The following is an 18,997-nucleotide window of genomic DNA, read 5'->3' on the forward strand; positions in this document are numbered from 1 at the left end:
TTCCGTTCAGCATATTTACTTCGTTACACTAGATTTGATTAGCTACCATTTTTGACTCGGAAGTAAAAATGTACCCAATGAAAATGCCATTTACAAGTGCCGCCGCGATATTTGAAGTATTGCGGTAGTAAAAATGGCCGATTCCGGGAGTACTCGGCAAGGTATGTCTTTTGTTTTGTAGCTAGATTAGATGTATATAAATTATTAATATCTTGTTCGTAAATCTGTTAACGCCTACTGAAATTTAGAGTCTCCCTCGTAGTCATTAGATCTATTTAATCATCTTTCTACACTAATGATTTGGGCCTCTAGTCACTCTAGACTAGATAACTAGTAGATTAGTAGATTATCATGTCCCATTATCATCATTTAAATCATTATGATTATTATATCATTATTGGCATTATGATGATCAGAAAATCAGATGAAGATGATCTATTCTAGTCACTCTAGTGACTAGTCTAGAATGTCTATTATTATTCTAGATAGATCTAGAGTTAGAGATTAGAGTCTAGAAGTAGACTTAAGTGTCTTAAGACTAGTCTAGGTGACTAGAGTACTAGACTGTCTAGACTATCAGTAATCAGAATTTCTAGATTTAGATCTACTCTAGTCTCTAGTTCTAGATCTAGGTATAAGTTAGATCTATGTCTAGTAAATATTCTAGTGATAAGATTAATTAAAGTTAATAATTTTAATAAAGATTCATTTTAGTTTTATATAGAGTCTACAAGTTTTAGATTCATTTTATTTTTATTTGAAGATTTATCATTAATTTAGATCTAGACTAGATCTAGATGAGATGAAGACGAGTAGATCACTAGTCTAGAATCTAGTCAATCTAGATCTAGAATTTCTAATCTAGTAAGTCACACACAGTGCACAGTCACCCACAGTGACAATCTAGAATCTAGTAATCTAGTGATAGTGATGCTGTCTAGTGACTCTAGTCTAATATAAATTATAATCTAGATCTAGTGATAAGATTAATTAAAGATTCATTTTAGTTTTACAAGTTTTAGATTGATTTTATTTTTATTTGAAGATTTATCATTTAGATCTAGACTAGATTAAGATTCTAGATCTAGAATCTAGAATAATCTAGATCTAGTTAAATCTAGTAACTACAACTAGAAGTAGTATCTAGATCTATAGGCTAGGTTCACTAGATCTAGAATCTAGGTGAAAATACTAAAGTTAAAGTAGGTGGGGAGTCTAGTAAAAATAACTAGAGTCTAGATTACTCTAGATCTATCTAGATCCGTGTGGTTTGCGCGCTGGACTGTCGTTCAGCTTTATTGATGTTCCCGGGTTCAAACCACCTCCGCTCCCATCCCCCGTCATCCTGCGGGAGGTTTGGACTAGGAAGTAATTATCTTCAACTCTGAAGGAACATCCGAAACATGTAAAACTTTTTACAAACATTTTACTGTCTCAAGTCTAGATCTAGACCTAGATTAGTACTCTTGCTAGAGCAGCTAGACTCATAACTTTCTAATTGTTAAATATATATAGTAAAGTGCTAAGCTCGAACAGTCCCGATTTGTATAGAGGTTCGAACGGTTCACTTTTTATTGCTAAAACTTTTTATTTGAATGTTTACCAAATTACTACTATATTGCTACTGCGCATGCACCTTTTTTCTTCACGTCCGACACATACTATTTCATTTTCCTTGTAAATGTTAAGTTCATGATGAGGTCAAACTTTTTACTACCCGGTATTGAAGGAAATGGGTCAAGGGCTTATGGCTATTTTTAAGTCTGATGGCTCATTAGCTCTAAGAGACTGTTTGAAGTTGTGGAGCATGGGAAAGGTGGCAGTAGATGGTGTTCTTGCGCTGGAGTAAAAAGAAAATGACTTCATAGTGAAAATTAAAGATTAAAACATGTTTTAGATATAATATATTTTCTTTGATCTGATCTAGCCTTCCATCAGCCTGATCGAGATTACGAACTGAAGGAGAAATCCGATCGAGGGAAAATACGCTTGGCGATACCCACCCTACACCTCTTTGACCTCATATTTAATTTTAACTAAGCCTAGTGATATGCGACCTGCATACTTTTCCACATCCGGGCTGATACTGGGGGTCTATTTTTACTTTAACTTTTATGTATTCTGCATCTGTCTTCACTTGTAAGGGCTTTTGCCTATTTCAGAGGCCATCTGCTGCTACACAATTTCCTCTATGCCAGCAAGGACGAGGTGGCGCTTGAGTTGATCTTTATAGCACTTTTATGGGTGGTGGTGCATTCTGTTATGCTGTCCTCCTTTAAGCTTGCCAAATAATGTTTTGGCATGTGTCTTCTTCTCCCATGAAGCTATGAAATGGTAAAAAGTGCTTCTATACTGTCCACACCAGCCTTCAGCTGTGCATGATTATTCATAAGCCTTATAAGGTAGTCCTGCCAGTGTATGCCCATTATAGAGCGGAGGCACAGTATTTTTTTCCATTTATTTTTATTTTGTGAGTACCAAAAAAGATATTTTGATTATTTGTTAAAAAATTTATTTTTTCTTTTTTGGGATGAGGGGGGTATTAATATAAATGGAAAATGGTCTAGAGTCAAGATTTCGAGAGAACATTAAATGTAAAGAAATTCTTTTCTAGTAACATTTAACTTTCATGAGCAGAATTGACTGCTTCATCTAAAACTGTTTCTTATTCAGCTGTTTTGTATTGTCACTGACAATGAATATATTTAGCTTTTAAATCTTCTTACATTGTGTAACTTGTACCTTACTTTCTGTTGTGTACCTAACATTACACTCTCTCTCTAGGTACTCCAAGGAAGCTTTTAGAAGTACATAGTCATAATAGTAGTACTGGTAGTGAAGGTGATGTACTGTTTAATTTGGTATCCTATATTTCACCAACTAACACTGGATTCTTGGTTTAGTTTTTCCTGTTTTCCATTTCTACTACAAGCATTAACAAATGAATGTTTCTTGCAGTTACGACCTAATAGGTCATAAACTTTTTACATGACTTTATAAAATATAAACTTTTTTTTTTTTATTTATCAATTAAGGTTTAAAATAAAATTAAAAGGCTTCTCATGTTTATAATACTGTAATGAAAATTTATTACATTATTTTTAAATACTTTGATACTACTACTAACTTTTTTACTTTTTTTTTATTTCAATTATTTATATAAAGAAATAATTAGGAAATTTTTATTTCAATATGACTTGGTGATAAGTTGCAGGAACCAAAACCCTTTGTCTTCATCTTTTTCTTTCATTTCATTAATAATGACAAACCTCATTATTCTATATCAAGCCCCTTTCTTTTTATTCTATAACACAAGATCAAGCCTCATAATATATATATATAATATTTTTATTTACTACTTGTTAGTTTTTATGTACTGTATTGTGCTGTAACGTATCAAGTGACTAGTCGAAAACCTCACTTCATATGAGTTTGAATTTAAATACAATGAAAGAAATGTAGAATGATAATTTTAAATAATATGTCTATTAAATAATTATAAATGCTTTGTATTTTTTGAGTTATTGTCAGACTTTGTGCCTAAATATCACATACTGATGGCAAAGTACACATTGTCATTACTATTTTTGCAAATAATGGTCTTTTTGTTTTCCCTGACCAACAACAATGCAAATGTTCAATCAAAAAAAATAAATTAAAATATGATTGCTTTATTAAATTTTTTTTTTTTTTTTTACAATAGTCGCTGGTTAAGAATAACTTCCCTTTATTAAAAAAAAGTTAAAACAACATATATAATATCTATATGAAAATAGAATATATGTCAATAAAAAAAAACACTTAAATTCTCAATACATGTGTAATTTTACATGTATGTCAAAATACACTTTAATTAATTAACCTATAAATTAAAAAATTAATGAAATTCTTTTTTCTTGACACTGAGAGATCTACCCTGGTAAACCAATCTGAGCCTAACTACTGACATATGTTCTTTTCTTGTTGATTTGAGTTTTATGCTCCAATCATATTTTAATTAACAAAACTTATTTTATTGTAAAAAAAAAATTTGAAGTAAAAAAGAAAAAGAGAAATATTTTACTATTAGGGCATTTTAAATATATTTTTTTGTCTGTGCGTTTTTGTTTAAGTGTAAATAGAAATATATTTTATATGAATGAAACTTTTTTGGCTTAGGAATGTTACATGGCCATGCCTTAGAATAGAAATAGCTTACATTTACTTAGAAACATATTAAGTATCAGGCATGGTCTGTTTAGTTTGTTTTGTCAGACTTCTATCTGTTATAGTTTTGTACAAGGTTTACTGTATTTAAAATCGCAAGATATATCTTTGTAGTATTGTGGTATATTATATATTGTTGTTTCACCTAACAGTCAATTTTTTTGCTTACAGTAAATAGCATGATATCATCTTTTTTTTATAAGGTTTATAGGTAGATGAGTGAAACCTTTGAGAATTTCATGCATTTTATTTAATATAATGGGATTAAATTTTATTATTATTTAAGTTTAAATACTATTCATTTTATTTAATATAGAAGTCATACTATGATGGTGACTGTAAATAGCACATATATATCAATATAGTGTCTCCTGAAAATACATGTATCTATATTATTGTGTTCTTAAGATGTTCATTTATGTAACCTTTTAATTTATTTCTCTACCCACTTTTAGATGATGTAACTATGAAAATTGTTTTAGTTGGGGAGGATACACATAACTTGGAAGATGTTGCTAGGGTATGTACACCAGAACCATTGTCCTTAAGTGTTGTTTTTAAATTGCTAAAATTTAGAGAATTGCCAGTAAATATAAATGTTTTTGTTTTTTTTCCACTTGGTCTTGGGGTTCTCTTTTCAGTGATTTATTCTTGGGCTTTATTATTTCAATTTTGAATTACATTACTGTGTTACAAATAAACCAAATGGCCAGTTTTTCTTCTTATAAATTAAAATTTGAGGATGCAGAATTGGTATTTGTTTGGTCTATGGTTTAATTCATGTGAGATTTTTGGAGTGACGCCTCTTAAAGAACACTCCCTTAACCAATATTTCTGATAATTATATTTTAAAACATAAAAACAAAATTCCTTTTTTTTGTGTCTTTGGGGTTGGCAATTTATAAATTTTTGTTACTTTATAAAAATGGGATTTAAATTTGTTTTCATAATGACGAAAATAGAATTGTTTTCTGATGCACGCTGGATACTTGATAACACGCCCAGATATAGATCCAACATAATGTGATGTCCTATACTATAAAGGGGAGGTGCAAAATAGACTTTTGTTTGAAAGTGTGGTGTGCTTGGGTTCAAGATAAGCTATAAACTAACTACTTAACTACACTGTATATGTTCATTTCTACATCATGTCACAAAAATGATTGCTTTATTATATTACAGAAAATTAAAGGCGTTTCAGAAATTTACAAATCCGAGACAGGACTTGAATTTGTCAAAGACGCATGTGAGTGTGAATTGTCCTTTGTGCTGGGAAACTTTGAAGGTGAACTGTTTACCAAATTGCATCGTGCTCAAGTCAGAATCATAGGCCCTCCAATAATTCATAGATGTGTACGAGATAGTTTGGTGAGTATCTAATTGTTAATAGTTTTAATTAGCTATCAGCATTAACGAGAACTGTAAAGACATATATAGGTTTTGTATGAGGGTAATCACCATTTTGCCAACATATACATTAAAAATTGTTAATTAAATACCATACCAAATGAACTGTTTATTTCATATTAAGTTTTGGTCATAATTCAGACAAAAAAACAAACCCACAACTCTTGATCTATATCTTCTTCCCAATGTATGCATTAAGCATCTGTTGTTGATTACCAACTGGTGCTTTTCATTTCTGCACTCATCATATTTCTGATTAACTTATTACCTCACTTGATTTTGTGTCATATTATTTTTTTCCATGACTTTTTGGTTGAGTGCTCTGTGCTGTACAGTTTGTCACTCTGGGGAAATGTTTCTGTATTGCTTTAAGTATAAACAGTGGGAAAAAAATTGGGAATGTGGATGAGGGCATAAGCTGTTGGATACTCATCAAGGGGGTTCAAGTTCAAAACCCGAATTGAGTTGTGTTTGCTGAGTGCCTAAACATACCCTTGACTGGTCCACAAAAGAGATTGGACCAAGCTCACTAATCATGCTATAAGCATACAAATTCAATTGAGACAGTATTTGTAAAGTTCATGAAGGTTCAGTCACTTTGTCAGTTACTTTCAGATTTATTTATTCAGTGGTTTACATTATTTTTTAGCTACATTTAAAATCCCTTACATTTTTTTATATTAATTTTTCAGCCACTGCCTTTAAATGTTCGCCCTTTATTCACTTGGTCCATGCAGGATTTGGTGGTTTGTTTTACTGGGTTTAAAAACAAAGCTAAATTGGTAAGTTGTATCAGTTGATGTTGCATTAGACAAGCTAAATTAGTGTGAAGAAATTAACTTTGTCAAAATTAGTATGTGTATGTTTTGAATAGTGCTGATTATTTGTTTGCTTTTTTTTGTTTTTGCTTTACCTCATAAGATAGTTTCTCACATCATGAGCTTAACTGTAGTCAAATCCGTTGTTGAACTGAAGCTTTAAATTGATTATATCAAATTCTATACTTTTTAATATCTTTTGTAAGTAAATTTGCTTGGGTTAACGTATCTTGAAATTTTTTCTTCATTTTGTTTACAGATTTGGCTTGTTGATCATGTTCACTATATGGGAGGTAGCGTTAGAAAAGATGAGAGCATTAAAATTACTCACATGGTGGCCAACATCACTCACGGTCGCAAATATAGGGTATGTTAAGTGTCACAAAATTTAGCCTTACATTATATATGACATTTAAATTTTTTAAAATGTTATGCCATCCAGGCTTTCAATTTTCCTTTCACTGTTTAGTATGCAGTAAACATGGGCAAGCCTATAATGAGTGAAGATTGGATCAACAGGTTGTGGTCAGATCGCATTGATATTGATTCCACTGCTGATCATCCAAAGATGGTAAGACTTTGTGGTTTAGCCTAGGTCTTTCTTTTTTTTGTTTTTTTCAACTTTGAATATTATTAATTTAAAAAAAAATATTATTATTAGACCTAAAGGTTAAAGTGTAATTTTTTAAAGCACTTGGTGTGAAAAAATATTTTTTTAGAATTTGTCATCTATGCATTATAAATGTACACCCTTTATTAAATGTTGGTTTTGTTGGCAGATTGCTTACAGAATGAAACCCTTCTATGAATGTTGTCTCAGTTTTTTGGGGTTTTCTGCTGAAGAACAGAGACATATGGAGGAACTTACTATTGAGAATGGTTTGTATTTTTTTTTAGTATAGCTATATGCCTTAAAGATATAGCCTCCACATATTTTTATGTATTTATATTAAAATCAAGATATGCTAGTAAAAACCTCAAATCATTTTTCATCTACCGGTACTAAAAGAATTATATGACTAGTTCTTATAAGTTTAGACTCATTTCAAGACTAGACATTAGAATATTTACCATTGGTCCACAAAAGAGATAGGACCATAGCTGACTGAGCCTTCTAGAAGCATGAAAGATGGGCTATATAAAAGCAATTTTTAAAAAATTGTCTTTCTCTCTCTCAATTGAAAAAATTACACTAAAAAGAATTGACTAAATTGAAGTTGTCAAGTGAATTTCTTGTTACAGGTGGAACCTTTGCAGAACCAGGGAATGAAGACACTACCCACTTGGTGATAGATGATCAGAACATTAAAGAAGTCCCACAAGATATTACTGTCACTGCTAAAGTATTTTTAGTCCGAGGGGAGGTGAGATAGTACACTTATTTGGAATGTGTCTGTTACTGGAATATTTGTTGTGCTATTTAAGTTTGTTGCTCTTTCAAATTCTTTTTTTTGTGTCTTAATTCCAGTGGTTCTGGGGTTGTATTCAAATGGCAGCATGTGCAGATGAGCAAATCTATACATTTGAAAAGGTATTCACTTTTCTTACTGCACCTGTTTTTGTTTCTAGAGCAAGGAGAAATAAGCTTTCACTAACATTGGGCTATTTTTTTTTTTTTTAAATATTAAGATATACTATGATATATGTGTCAAAAGTATGCAGATCTATTCCGGATTCTTCTATGAACTCAGTGTAGATCTTTTTTTTTTAAACCTCATTTCATGATGGTTTATTATGTAATAGCACGCATAGCTGTAATTTATTATTTTTGGTTTTACTGTGTGACAATACAAAATCTGCAAACATATCCGACAATGTGGCATCCATATTGTTGCGCCACTTGGGCTGTATTATAAAAAGTGTATCAAAAAGCACACACACAGCCCTACTAAATTTGAAGGAACTTTTTCAACTAAGATTTCTCTGCAAAGTTGGAAACTCTGAGTATTGTGTTAGTTCCCTTGTGTGGAATGTTGTTTTTTGGCTACCCCCGATAGGGGGGAAATACGCTATTAGTTTTGTGTGACCTGTCTGTCCGTCCCGTTTTGATCTTGTAAACTAGAAAAGATTGTGAAATCCGACATCATAATATTTGAGATCATTCAAAGTTCTGATGCAATGACTACTTTTTTCTTTTCTGAAACGAAAAATCGAATTTTTAAAATCACTTATGCAAGTAGTTTTTTCATAATAGTACACCACTTTTACAACTATTCACTATTAATAGTAACATATAGGGGAGGCTCTTTACTAGGGGAGATTTTTATTTACCATATTTTTAACACATTTATGCAAACAGTTGTAGATTTTTGTCAAAAAAAAAATTGTTTTACATTTTTATTGTTAAGTTATGTAAGTTCTATTATACTAAGTACTATATTTACACACAAAAAAATGTTTGCTATTTTTTAAAGAGAAAAAATCTATTTTGTATGCATATAAGTTGAATATACTTTAAAACAATTAATAAGTAGTTTTTCATATTATGGCCTGAACTGCAAATGACCACACCAGGATATAAATACAGAACACTACTTAACCAAAGGAAATATTTTTTTTTTGGCGGAAATATTATTTTTTTGAGGAATAAGAGATTGACCCTTTACAAAACAATTAGATCAATTATATATTCTTTATAAGACATTAGTTAGGCCAGGTTCACATCTAACATTCTCTTTCACCTATCCTTTGGTCCGCTGGGGCACCACACAAGGATCTGTTAACCTTTTTTCTCCATTCTTCTCTTTTATTTGTCTTTGATAGAATTTCATTCTGATAACATTGAAACCTGCCTTTTTACCTTCCTGGGTGGACCACTTCGGGGGCCGATTTTCAGTTTGTGTGGAAACACAAACTGTCTTTGTAACCTTGTTTAATTGAAAAAAATAGTTCTTGTCATCAAATTTCCAACAAGGATCAATGAAGCAGTCTTAGTCTTAATATTTTCTATATCAGTTGTTACATTGAAAAAAATAATTTTAGATGTTAAACCTAAGTAAGTTCTATCTTTCTTTGTAGATGTCCACACCTGCTAGGTATCAACGCAACAATAATGCGATGGCCAAAAATCGCAAAAGGAAACGATTGCAAGAACTGGTGGCTGAAACAGAAGGCTCACCTTTTATGGCATACAAACGGCGCTCATCCTCTACAGATATTAGTGCCACATCCATGAGTCCAGACTCCTTCTTAGACTTGACCTACACTCCAGACAAATCTGACACTTTACTAGGTAATATCACTTTTTTTTTTTATTATGATAGAATGATCATATATAAAAATGAAAAAGAAGGCTCATTTTCAAATAAATGTATTTCTTAATTGCTTGTTTGAAATCTCCTCTATAAGCGGAACTAAAATTAGAGAATAAAGAAGATGGTGGAAAATACAGTAAACGACGTATGGTGGTTATGGAATTATTACAGACAGAACAAAACTACGTCGGTATCCTACAAACTATCTTAAATGTAAGTTTCTTTTGTTGGGATCTCTGTTTTTAAATTGTGGTGTTTTTTTTTACTCTGGATTTGGTTGTTATTAAAATGTATTTAACAACAAATGCACATATACATATATATTCTTTTCTAAGTAAAACTCTACTCGTAAAGAAATCAAAACATAGATCATTGTAACAATCAAAGGAAATTATGTTAACAATCAATTTGATTTCTTTATGTAATACTGGTAAGACCAATGAGACTTATTTTGAACTAATATAATAGTTAAAAGTTCATTCCAGATAAAAAATAAATTATACTGGTATGTCATCTGTGAATAAAGTCTGGAAGAGGGAGTAAAGTTTAAGATAAATGTTCTTTTATTTTCTTTGATAAGATCCAACAAGTATTTTTAAATGATTTCACTCTTAATTTTATTTCTAAGCACACATAACTCACATTTAAAACTGTACCCTGTTAATTCAGACAAGAGTGGAAGAAAACATTTAATTTCTCCATGACTCATTTGAATTCATTTTTCTTCATATGTTTTTAAATACAGGCCATATCATAATAACAAGTTTTTGTTTTTGACAGCACTTAGAAATGTTCACACAAAATATAGCTATATATTGAAACCAGCTTGTAGACCTGCTTTTTTTATTTTTTTTAAACAATTGTTGCTTGTAATCCTTTACTTTTGAAGCCTAGACAATTAAGGTTGTTATTTTGATTGAGCAATCGATATTTAAATATTTGTGTTTTCTCATTCTAGACATTCAAAGCACAAATAGAAAAACCAGATCAGTATAATGGACCTATTCTAGCCCAACAAGACACAAAGATCATCTTTGGTAATATCCCTCCAATTTATGAGGCCCACTGCAAGCTGAGGGATTCATTGCTGTATTTGGTAGAGCACTGGTCAGAAAACAACAGCATTGGTGATTGTCTTCTTAAACGGGTAAAATTTCAACCATTCATTAGTGCTGTTTGTTATTTCAAAAATTAATCATTGGGAGTACTAATTCCCCTAATGGTGCATATCAAAATCTAAATAAATATTTGATTTGTAATGGTGATAGCTTTCACTTGAATACTTTGACCAAGCTGTGAGTCAGTAATGTGATGAAAGAGTTCAAAGTTCATGGTAAAAAAAAAAAACCCACACAAAAAAAAACAAAAATCATATCTGGAGACAAATGGAAAAGTCTAAGTGTTAACTGCTATTTATATTTTGTTGGAGGAAGTGAAAATTATTCTCTATGAACTGTAAAGTATTTTTTGTTTGTTTGAGCCCAGTAAATTAAGGTGATTGTTCAGAGCAGAAAGACTTTTTTCATGCCTGGTTGTCTATAAGAGAAAAGGCATAACTTGTTGTTTGTTTACATTGGATTCATAGTGTGCAGTGAGGTTCTTCTTTCTATCACATCTTTTTCTAAAGTCATAGACATAGCAATAATGATTGTATAACTATTTTGATATTGGTTCAAATAATACGCTTTGTCTTCGTGTCCTAAGATTAAGGTAGGGTTGTAAGATTTCGCATGACATTTTAGACTCCACTTTGACCTATTTATTTTTGGCAAAAAACCCCAACAGGTATAAGCCCTTCAAAGAGATCTTAAACCCAAACCCTCAGCAAGCAACTACTCTGTATTATATACGACGAAAAAGAAAACTACAAAAAATTTTATCCAAATTAATGGATATTACAAAGCAGTTTTTAATCTTATTGTTCTGTAAGAAAAATTTGTGCCATAGATTTTGTTTTCATGAAATGCATTTTTTTTTGGTCAATGATTTTCTCTTCTTTCAAAATAGTCATTAAAGTAGGCATTTTTTTATGTAACAGAACTTACTAAAAAAATGTCTAATTATTTCTATTCCATTTTTTTCCAGGCTGATGAATTGATGAAAGCATATCCCCCCTTTGTAAATTTTTTTGAAAATACCAAAGAAACAATTCAGAAATGTGATCACTCAAATCCTAGATTTCATGCTTTTTTGAAGGTTTGAACTATCCTTTAATTGTTTTTTTTTTTTACTTTTCATTTATTTTATAGTTTATGGTTCAACAAAGAATAAAATCCTGCCATATTTGCACAATTCTAGTTTATCTACATAAAGATTTTAATTCTTTTTATAAATTAGTCATTTATTTATTTAAGGATAAAGTTATAGGCAAAGCAGAAGGTTTGACATGTGAATCAAATCTATAATGACTTTTAAGCTATGTCAATGAATTACTAGTGTCATTGCAACTAACGCCTTTTAACTCATGTGACAAAAATAAAATAATTTAAGTTTTTTTGTTTTTTTTTGATAACTTGATAAAATGTGAAATTCATGAATAATTTTTAGGAATTCAAACATTTTCTCAATACACAACTATAAATTAAGATACAAATAAAAGAATATACAAAAATAGTAATAACTTGGCCTAGATGTGTATACATTTTTTTTAGTATCTTACTATTTATAAATTATACCTTTTTGTGGGATTTGAAGTATTCTACTAATTTTCATTGAAATGACTATGATGATTGAACCATCAAGTTACAGTCAGTCACCAATAGTAGGATTTAGTCTATTAATTCTATTGTGGATTATGGTTGAGTTCACTAAGCATGCCATTATCTGGTTGTTATCTTTTGGCCCTTTATTGGCTGTTTCTTTATTTTGAAATAAACTTTTTTTTTATAGAAAAATACATTTCTTTACATCAAAAGATTTTTTTCTGATTTTCATTAAAATATTTATTGACTACTTGTGTAAAGAATAGCTAGAAGGCTTTTCATTCATCTAATTTTGTTTGTTGACTTTGTTTTTTTTTTTTGTGTGACTAGTTGTGCTTGAGTAAACCAGAATGTGGCAGACAGTCATTGCAAGAATTACTTATTCGTCCAGTCCAAAGATTGCCAAGTATTGTTTTGTTGTTACAAGGTAAGTTAGGGACCAATAGAACAACACTAGATATGTATACCATTATGAACATGTGTTTATATATTTTGCATTGATCTGTTCAGTCAAACTGGGTTGATTCTGCATTATTCAAAAAGGTTTTTATTGTTTGTTTGATAGATTTATTAAAGCGTACAGATGCAAGCAATCCTGACAAGGTGAAACTAGAGCAGGCCATTGAGAAAGTGAAAAACATAATGACGTGAGTTCATTCAAAATGGCTTTGTTCTTGTCTTATTTATCATGCCATTCCTTTCAATTAGAACATTGCTTAAGTCTCATCTTAACCTGTGGGAATGCTTTGAAAAACTATTTACTTTTGCTTTTCTCCGTACACAGACACATCAATGAGGATAAAAGGAAAACAGAAAGTCAAGTGGTTATGTTTGATATTGTTAACGATATAGATAATTGTCCAGTAAGTCAAACATTTTTGGCAGCTTACATTAATGCCTGTAATTAATGTGTAAGTTATAGGTAGTGTTATATGTATACATATTTGCAACAAGGATATGCAGCTAAAACCTGACTTTCTTCTACATTTATTTCAAAGGCAACACTTTTGTCAGCTAATCGCCATTTTGTGATGAAAGTGGATGTGATGGAGCTGTCTGGGAACCTTTCATCTCGTGGAGATCCTTTGACTTTATTTGTTTTCTCTGACAATGTTGAGGTAAAGTTTTAGCACAAGTTTTTGGTGAAGTGGTTTAATGTGGTCACATTAGTCATTCTCATCTTTTTTTTTTTTCTTTCTGTATGGGGACAAAGCATAATAAAAGTGTTCCCTTGCTAGCTAAAATGATGTACTATCGTTAAAAGACAATCTGAGTTGTTATTGTTTTTAGTTTTCTAGTGCAAGGAAAAAAAAATATTCTAAATTTTATTTTCTATTCAATTAGATCTGCAAGAGGAGGATGAAAATCTTAGGGTCCACTTCACGCAGCCCTGCAATTCAGAATCACAAAACTCCACAGAAAGCCTACAAACATTTGGAAATGATTTCTATGACTTCCATCAAAAGAGTGTTGGATGTGGATGAAACTGAAGGTAACATGTTGAGCTCTACTTTTTAATTCTGTCTTTAATTTTACATTCATTCTATTTCAAATTGAACTTCATAACCGCCAGCTATTCACTTCTGATAGGGTAGCTAATTTTCAACCATTATATTTAGTTACAAAAGTACTAATCTATTACTGGCTATAATCATAATAATTACTTGGAAACAATATTACAATTATTTCTAAGATTTAAATTGGTACATTTTTTTTCTTTTAGACTGTAGACTGGCATTTGGTTTGATCTGTAAAGACAGTGCCCAGACAAAGGAAAAATTGTACAGCTTCACATTGGCAATGGATGATATTTCCAAAAATGAAGTTCTCACATGTATCTGTAAAAACTTAGCTATCGTACTGTGTCGACCTGACATTGTGAGTTACAGTCATTAGTATCTTTAACATTTTCTTTCTAGTTTTCTCAATGTTGAACATGCAAGCCTTAATTTTTTACTCAATGGTTATTATTGTTCAATGAAAAATGTAGTTTTTACAAAGCTCATATCAACTCACTCTGTCTGGTAAAAATTTTATACACGTAATTTCTCCCACACCCAATCTCAGATCAAGATGAAATTTCGCACGATTATTTTTTTTTTTTACCTGACAACACAAGAATAAAAAAAATTAACCAATTAGTTGATTAACTATTGGTTATAAATTATTTTGTTTGGTATCTTGAATAAGGGGAAGAAATTGTACTTGACAGTCATAAGTTGAATTAGTCCTCTTGAGCCCTTTTTTTATGCATTGAAATAAATGATCATGTAAACATTTACCAAGAAGCCCCCTTCTTCCCTCCCCCTTTCACATCTGGTTCAGACAAGTGATAGGATCATAGTGCACAAAGAAAGCTAAAATTAAACAAAAACAATTGGTAAAAATATTTCTAATCACACAGATTTATTATGTCTAGGTCAACAGTACATATAATTGCATGACTGATCCAAACTAATTGATACAATCACAATTATTATAAGCCTTTTTTAAAAGTATTTTTGAAATTTTTTTTCTTGTTCAGGAGACATTCTTAGCTAAAGTCAACGGAGAGGAACTTAACATTAATACTAAAGATCTTCACAAAGGAAACAAGGCATTAAAGTAAGTTTCAGGCGGCTGTCTTAGTGTTTCAAAGTAAATTGGTCAACTTTAAAGACTACAGACATTTAAGGGATTTCCTGACCAAATGTTTGTACTACCTTCATAAGAATCAAAACTGAGTTGACATATTACAGCTTTATTACACTGAATGGCAATTACTACACATTTACTAGAGTTCCAGACGCAGACATTGAAAGTTCACATCTCACCTGACTTTACAAGTATAGACAAACACTATGGGTGACAATTTAAAGAAACATATTCACAGTATTGACATTTTGAAATAATAAATTTCATAACTTTATTGTATTATCAATATCCTTGAGTTTAAATTACAGGTGTCAAGCAATGCCATCACAGTCTGCGTTATCTGGTGCTAGTTAAGGTTTACCAAAATAAGAATCATGCAATATCTCAAAATTTTTCTATATAAATATTCTGTTTAAGATTCAGTCGCAGAGTCAGTCGAGCATTCTCCTTTAACAAAACTCCCAGCAAGCTGAAGAGAGCAGTGTCAGGTATGGTCCATGGTTTGAGTCCATTTGTCAGGGACTCCAAACAGTTCAATGGCACTGGAGTTCGTAAACTTGCCAGCACTTTTGATTTGACTGTGAGTATTTTTATAATTCTTTTTATTAGCTTGTCAATTCATCATGAGTGAACAAGGATCTTGAAAACGAATCTATCGATTTTCCTAGAAATTTGACATTTTTTGTTTATTTTTGGGAAAACAATTATTAGCTGATTGGCCACTCAGGGAAAAGTCTGGTTTGACTGTTATAATTTTTCAAAATATCTTTAAATTAGGTCCATATCTTGAACATGTCAGTGGAAATTCCTGCATGTATTCAATAAAGAATAAGCAAACCAATGTTCAATAACATTTTTCGCACCATCTTTTATAGAAATCATTAGCTTGACTGCTATAATTAAGTTGTGACAATAGACTTGTGCATATAATATTTATACAAATTGATTAAACCTGCTTTAAACTTCTCATTTCAGGAAAGACTTGATGATGATAGTGATACTATGAGTCTGGGAGCCTACTCTTTGCAGGTACATTTTTACTTAAAGCCAGTACTAGATTTAGTTTCTTTAGATTCCGATTTCTTATTACTTTACATGTCTCGTAGGATGACACATTGTTCAGACTAAAACTTACCATTTGTCATTCTGTTGAACATAAAAATACAAGAGCTACAGTTATTTTAGGAATCTCCCCCCCCCCTTTTTTTTTTCCCTCACATCTCATTGAGAGGCCATGTTAATTATCTTACTTGGTCTTTGTCTTTCTACTTTCTGTAGTCAAGTCTTATTTGTAGTGTTCATTTTATTTCTCGATGTTACTTTTTTTTTTTCGTGCTTTGCAGGAGGAAGGCATCTCACCAAGTACATCCATCATAGGCTCACCTCAACGATTATCCAAACCTAGTCACATTTTTGTCACACCTTCAAAGTCAGCGGCTAAAGCTGTGAAGACCCCCAAATGGGCCACCATTGGGCCCAGTTCTGCCAGTAAAACAAAGTATTTGTAGTTGTCTGCTGGTGTAATACACATGCTCTGAACACTTTTAGATTATAATATACTCTCATGAAGCACGTACAAGATTTGTTTTTTTACAAGGAGTTTCAGGAACATTTTCATGATGATTGTAATTAATGGACTATCATCTTGGAAGACAGAAAGAGGTCTTAATTTTTCAAAGCATGCAATTAAAATAATTTCTACACTGAGGTTTAAACAAACCACTTTTAAATTCAGGGACTAACCACAAATAAGGAACATTATCATTTTTTGTTAGCAATAGCTTGCTTCTGGCAAGGGGTAAGTCTTGTGATCAGAAAGAGGTTAAATGCTGTTGAATGTGTGGTTATGTGTGAAAGTGTTGATGAACAGAGAAGCCTTACACATGTTGATCTGTAATCACTTGTATTTTTATGTGCATAATGTGTATTATATATTGAACAGTGTTAAGTTGTAAATATATGGATAAATGATCACTGGGTGCGTAGAATGTCAATCAGTCCCTTACAGCTATTGAGCCACTGATATATATATATATAAATAGAACCACACTAAAGCTGTATGGCCCCATTTTTTCACTCTTACTCATCGCCTTCGATCATACAAACCCTTTTTTTTTTTAAATTGTTAGTTAACTTGAAAGGAGATGCTTACTTTTTTTTTCTGTTAAATTCTAATCATTTTTTTTGAAATTCTATACAAATAATGCATCTTTGATGCCTAATGGTGTGTATAGTTTATTTCATTTAATAGTAGTTTAAATGACATACATGTTCAGATATCTGTTGAAAATCCTGATTCTTTCAAGCAGCTCCTGTACTGAGACTACAGCTACTTTATCAATGTTATTGAATTGTTTGACCCTAGATCTGTTGTATATATTCATGTTTGACATTTAGATCTACATTCCATCTTTCTTTTAAATCTTGATCTTTCTGCATTTTAATTTGTCTCTGTTTCACTCTCCTTACGGACCAGACCATACAAATGTTCTAGTTTATTTTTTTATTTTTTTTTGAAGGAGGGAAAGAAAACAAAAATAACCAAATTATGAGCTCTAGATTACAATATTTCAACCATGTCAGCTCACACAGCAGTATTAAGAATATTATCTGTCTGCTCTTCTCTTCCCAATATGATCCTTATTTCTCCTTTGGTATTTGTCTACTGGTATGTAAGCAGAAGACTGGTACATCTTTCACACAGAAATACAGTAATGGCACCCTTTATAGGAGTGTATCAACTGCTAACCTAATCTCTTCCCTTCACTTGGTTATGGGAGAGTTGCTGAACAAACCCACGGAGAAGTGACATTAGTACATCACTAGTCTATCACTTTCCAATTGTCAAGAAACACATTTGCTCTAAGATGCAGATTTCTCACCCATCTTGGAATTTTAAAAAAATGCATTTAAGGTTTGAAAAACTCAGTATATTGTTGTTTAACTACATCTTTTATCCATTAGCTCCTACTAATATGTATCTAAAGCATCCATTAATAACACTAGACTTCAATGGTTGTTACCTTTAATCAAGAACAGTATTGTAAATATATTGAATTCTATGGTGCCTTCAAATTCTTGTTTTGTATCAATAAAAATGGAGTCTATTATTTATATTGTACATTTCTATAAAAGTAAATGGAAAAATTTGGTTAGCAGTAAAGAATTTCATGTCAAAACAAAATGTTGTAACAACTTAGAGTGGTGTAAATCCCGATTCAACCTGAAACATTTACCTTCGACTTTTTGAAGAAATAATTCTATTAATAATGACTATGCTTCTTGTAGAGCATTTGGACATTATACTGTATAATTAAAGAATGAAATGGTCTAGTTTTGGAAATCTTGGCTGCTTTATTTACCATAAGAGCATATATTGGTGGTGGGGGGGGGGGGGGGTTGTTAATGCTTGGATATTCCTGATAAGAATTAATTTCTCATGTTTCTGTGTATTTGACATGATTCTACTCAGTTACCATACTCTCATTGTTCAGTCAGTCTTACTATGCTGTCTCTGTATTTGTATTATGCAAGACTAAATAACTAACATATCTGAGACATTCTAAGGCTCATGTTTTTGAATATCTATTTGTATTTACTTGAACTAATGGTTGTGCTAATTGTAATAACTTACCCATTTTGCTTTAACATGGATTCAAATAACTGCTGCCACCCGTTATTTCTGATACATTTTTGTTTTTAAACTGAACAAGACGGAAATGTTTATTTAGACTAGCTGTACCTAAACACATGCAATCATGTTAATTTTTGTCCACCTTAAATATCAGATCACTATTGGCGATGAAAAGAATATACTGGTATGTCCTTTAATGATCATGCAAAGAATGTAAGTGTCCTAGCAGGACTAGAAGTAGGTGATCGTTTTTTTGTTTGTTTTTTTTTTTTTTTTTTTTTTTTTTTTTGGTCACTTGTTTGCACCATTCTGTATTTTAGTAAACTTAAATAACTGTGCCAA

The 18,997-nt window shown here is 31.3% G+C and overlaps 1 protein-coding gene across 2 annotated transcripts; it reads left to right on the top strand.

The window, feature by feature from the left end:
• The first annotated feature begins 24 nt into the window (after positions 1-24).
• On the top strand, positions 25-18,782 carry LOC106055633 (protein ECT2-like). 2 transcript variants are annotated; one of them, XM_013211975.2, is made up of 24 exons: positions 96-161; positions 2,785-2,841; positions 4,662-4,726; positions 5,389-5,574; positions 6,306-6,395; positions 6,691-6,798; positions 6,901-7,002; positions 7,211-7,310; positions 7,674-7,795; positions 7,900-7,962; positions 9,450-9,663; positions 9,780-9,898; positions 10,644-10,832; positions 11,771-11,881; positions 12,718-12,814; positions 12,953-13,034; positions 13,172-13,250; positions 13,386-13,505; positions 13,732-13,879; positions 14,111-14,265; positions 14,912-14,991; positions 15,439-15,601; positions 15,997-16,050; positions 16,365-18,782. In XM_013211975.2, exons 1-24 carry the CDS (start codon positions 134-136, stop codon positions 16,527-16,529), a joined length of 2,697 nt encoding a protein of 898 aa, XP_013067429.2. In that variant the 5' UTR covers positions 96-133; the 3' UTR covers positions 16,530-18,782. The 2 variants fall into 2 exon arrangements, with proteins under 2 accessions (XP_013067430.2, XP_013067429.2); XM_013211976.2 differs by lacking the exon at positions 2,785-2,841 and having other exon boundaries at positions 25-161.
• The last annotated feature ends 215 nt before the right edge of the window (positions 18,783-18,997 follow it).

Source organism: Biomphalaria glabrata, chromosome 15, assembly GCF_947242115.1.
Source record: "Biomphalaria glabrata chromosome 15, xgBioGlab47.1, whole genome shotgun sequence".
Classification (NCBI taxonomy): Eukaryota; Metazoa; Mollusca; class Gastropoda; family Planorbidae; genus Biomphalaria; species Biomphalaria glabrata.

Bases quoted from the DNA above. Each gene is read 5' to 3' on its own strand.
- LOC106055633 (XM_013211975.2), top strand. From the start codon at position 134: ATGGCCGATTCCGGGAGTACTCGGCAAG. The intron at 162-2,784 runs GTATGTCTTTTG...CTCTCTCTCTAG, and splicing joins TTCCGGGAGTACTCGGCAAG to GTACTCCAAGGAAGCTTTTA. The intron at 13,251-13,385 runs GTAAGTCAAACA...TTTATTTCAAAG, and splicing joins ACGATATAGATAATTGTCCA to GCAACACTTTTGTCAGCTAA.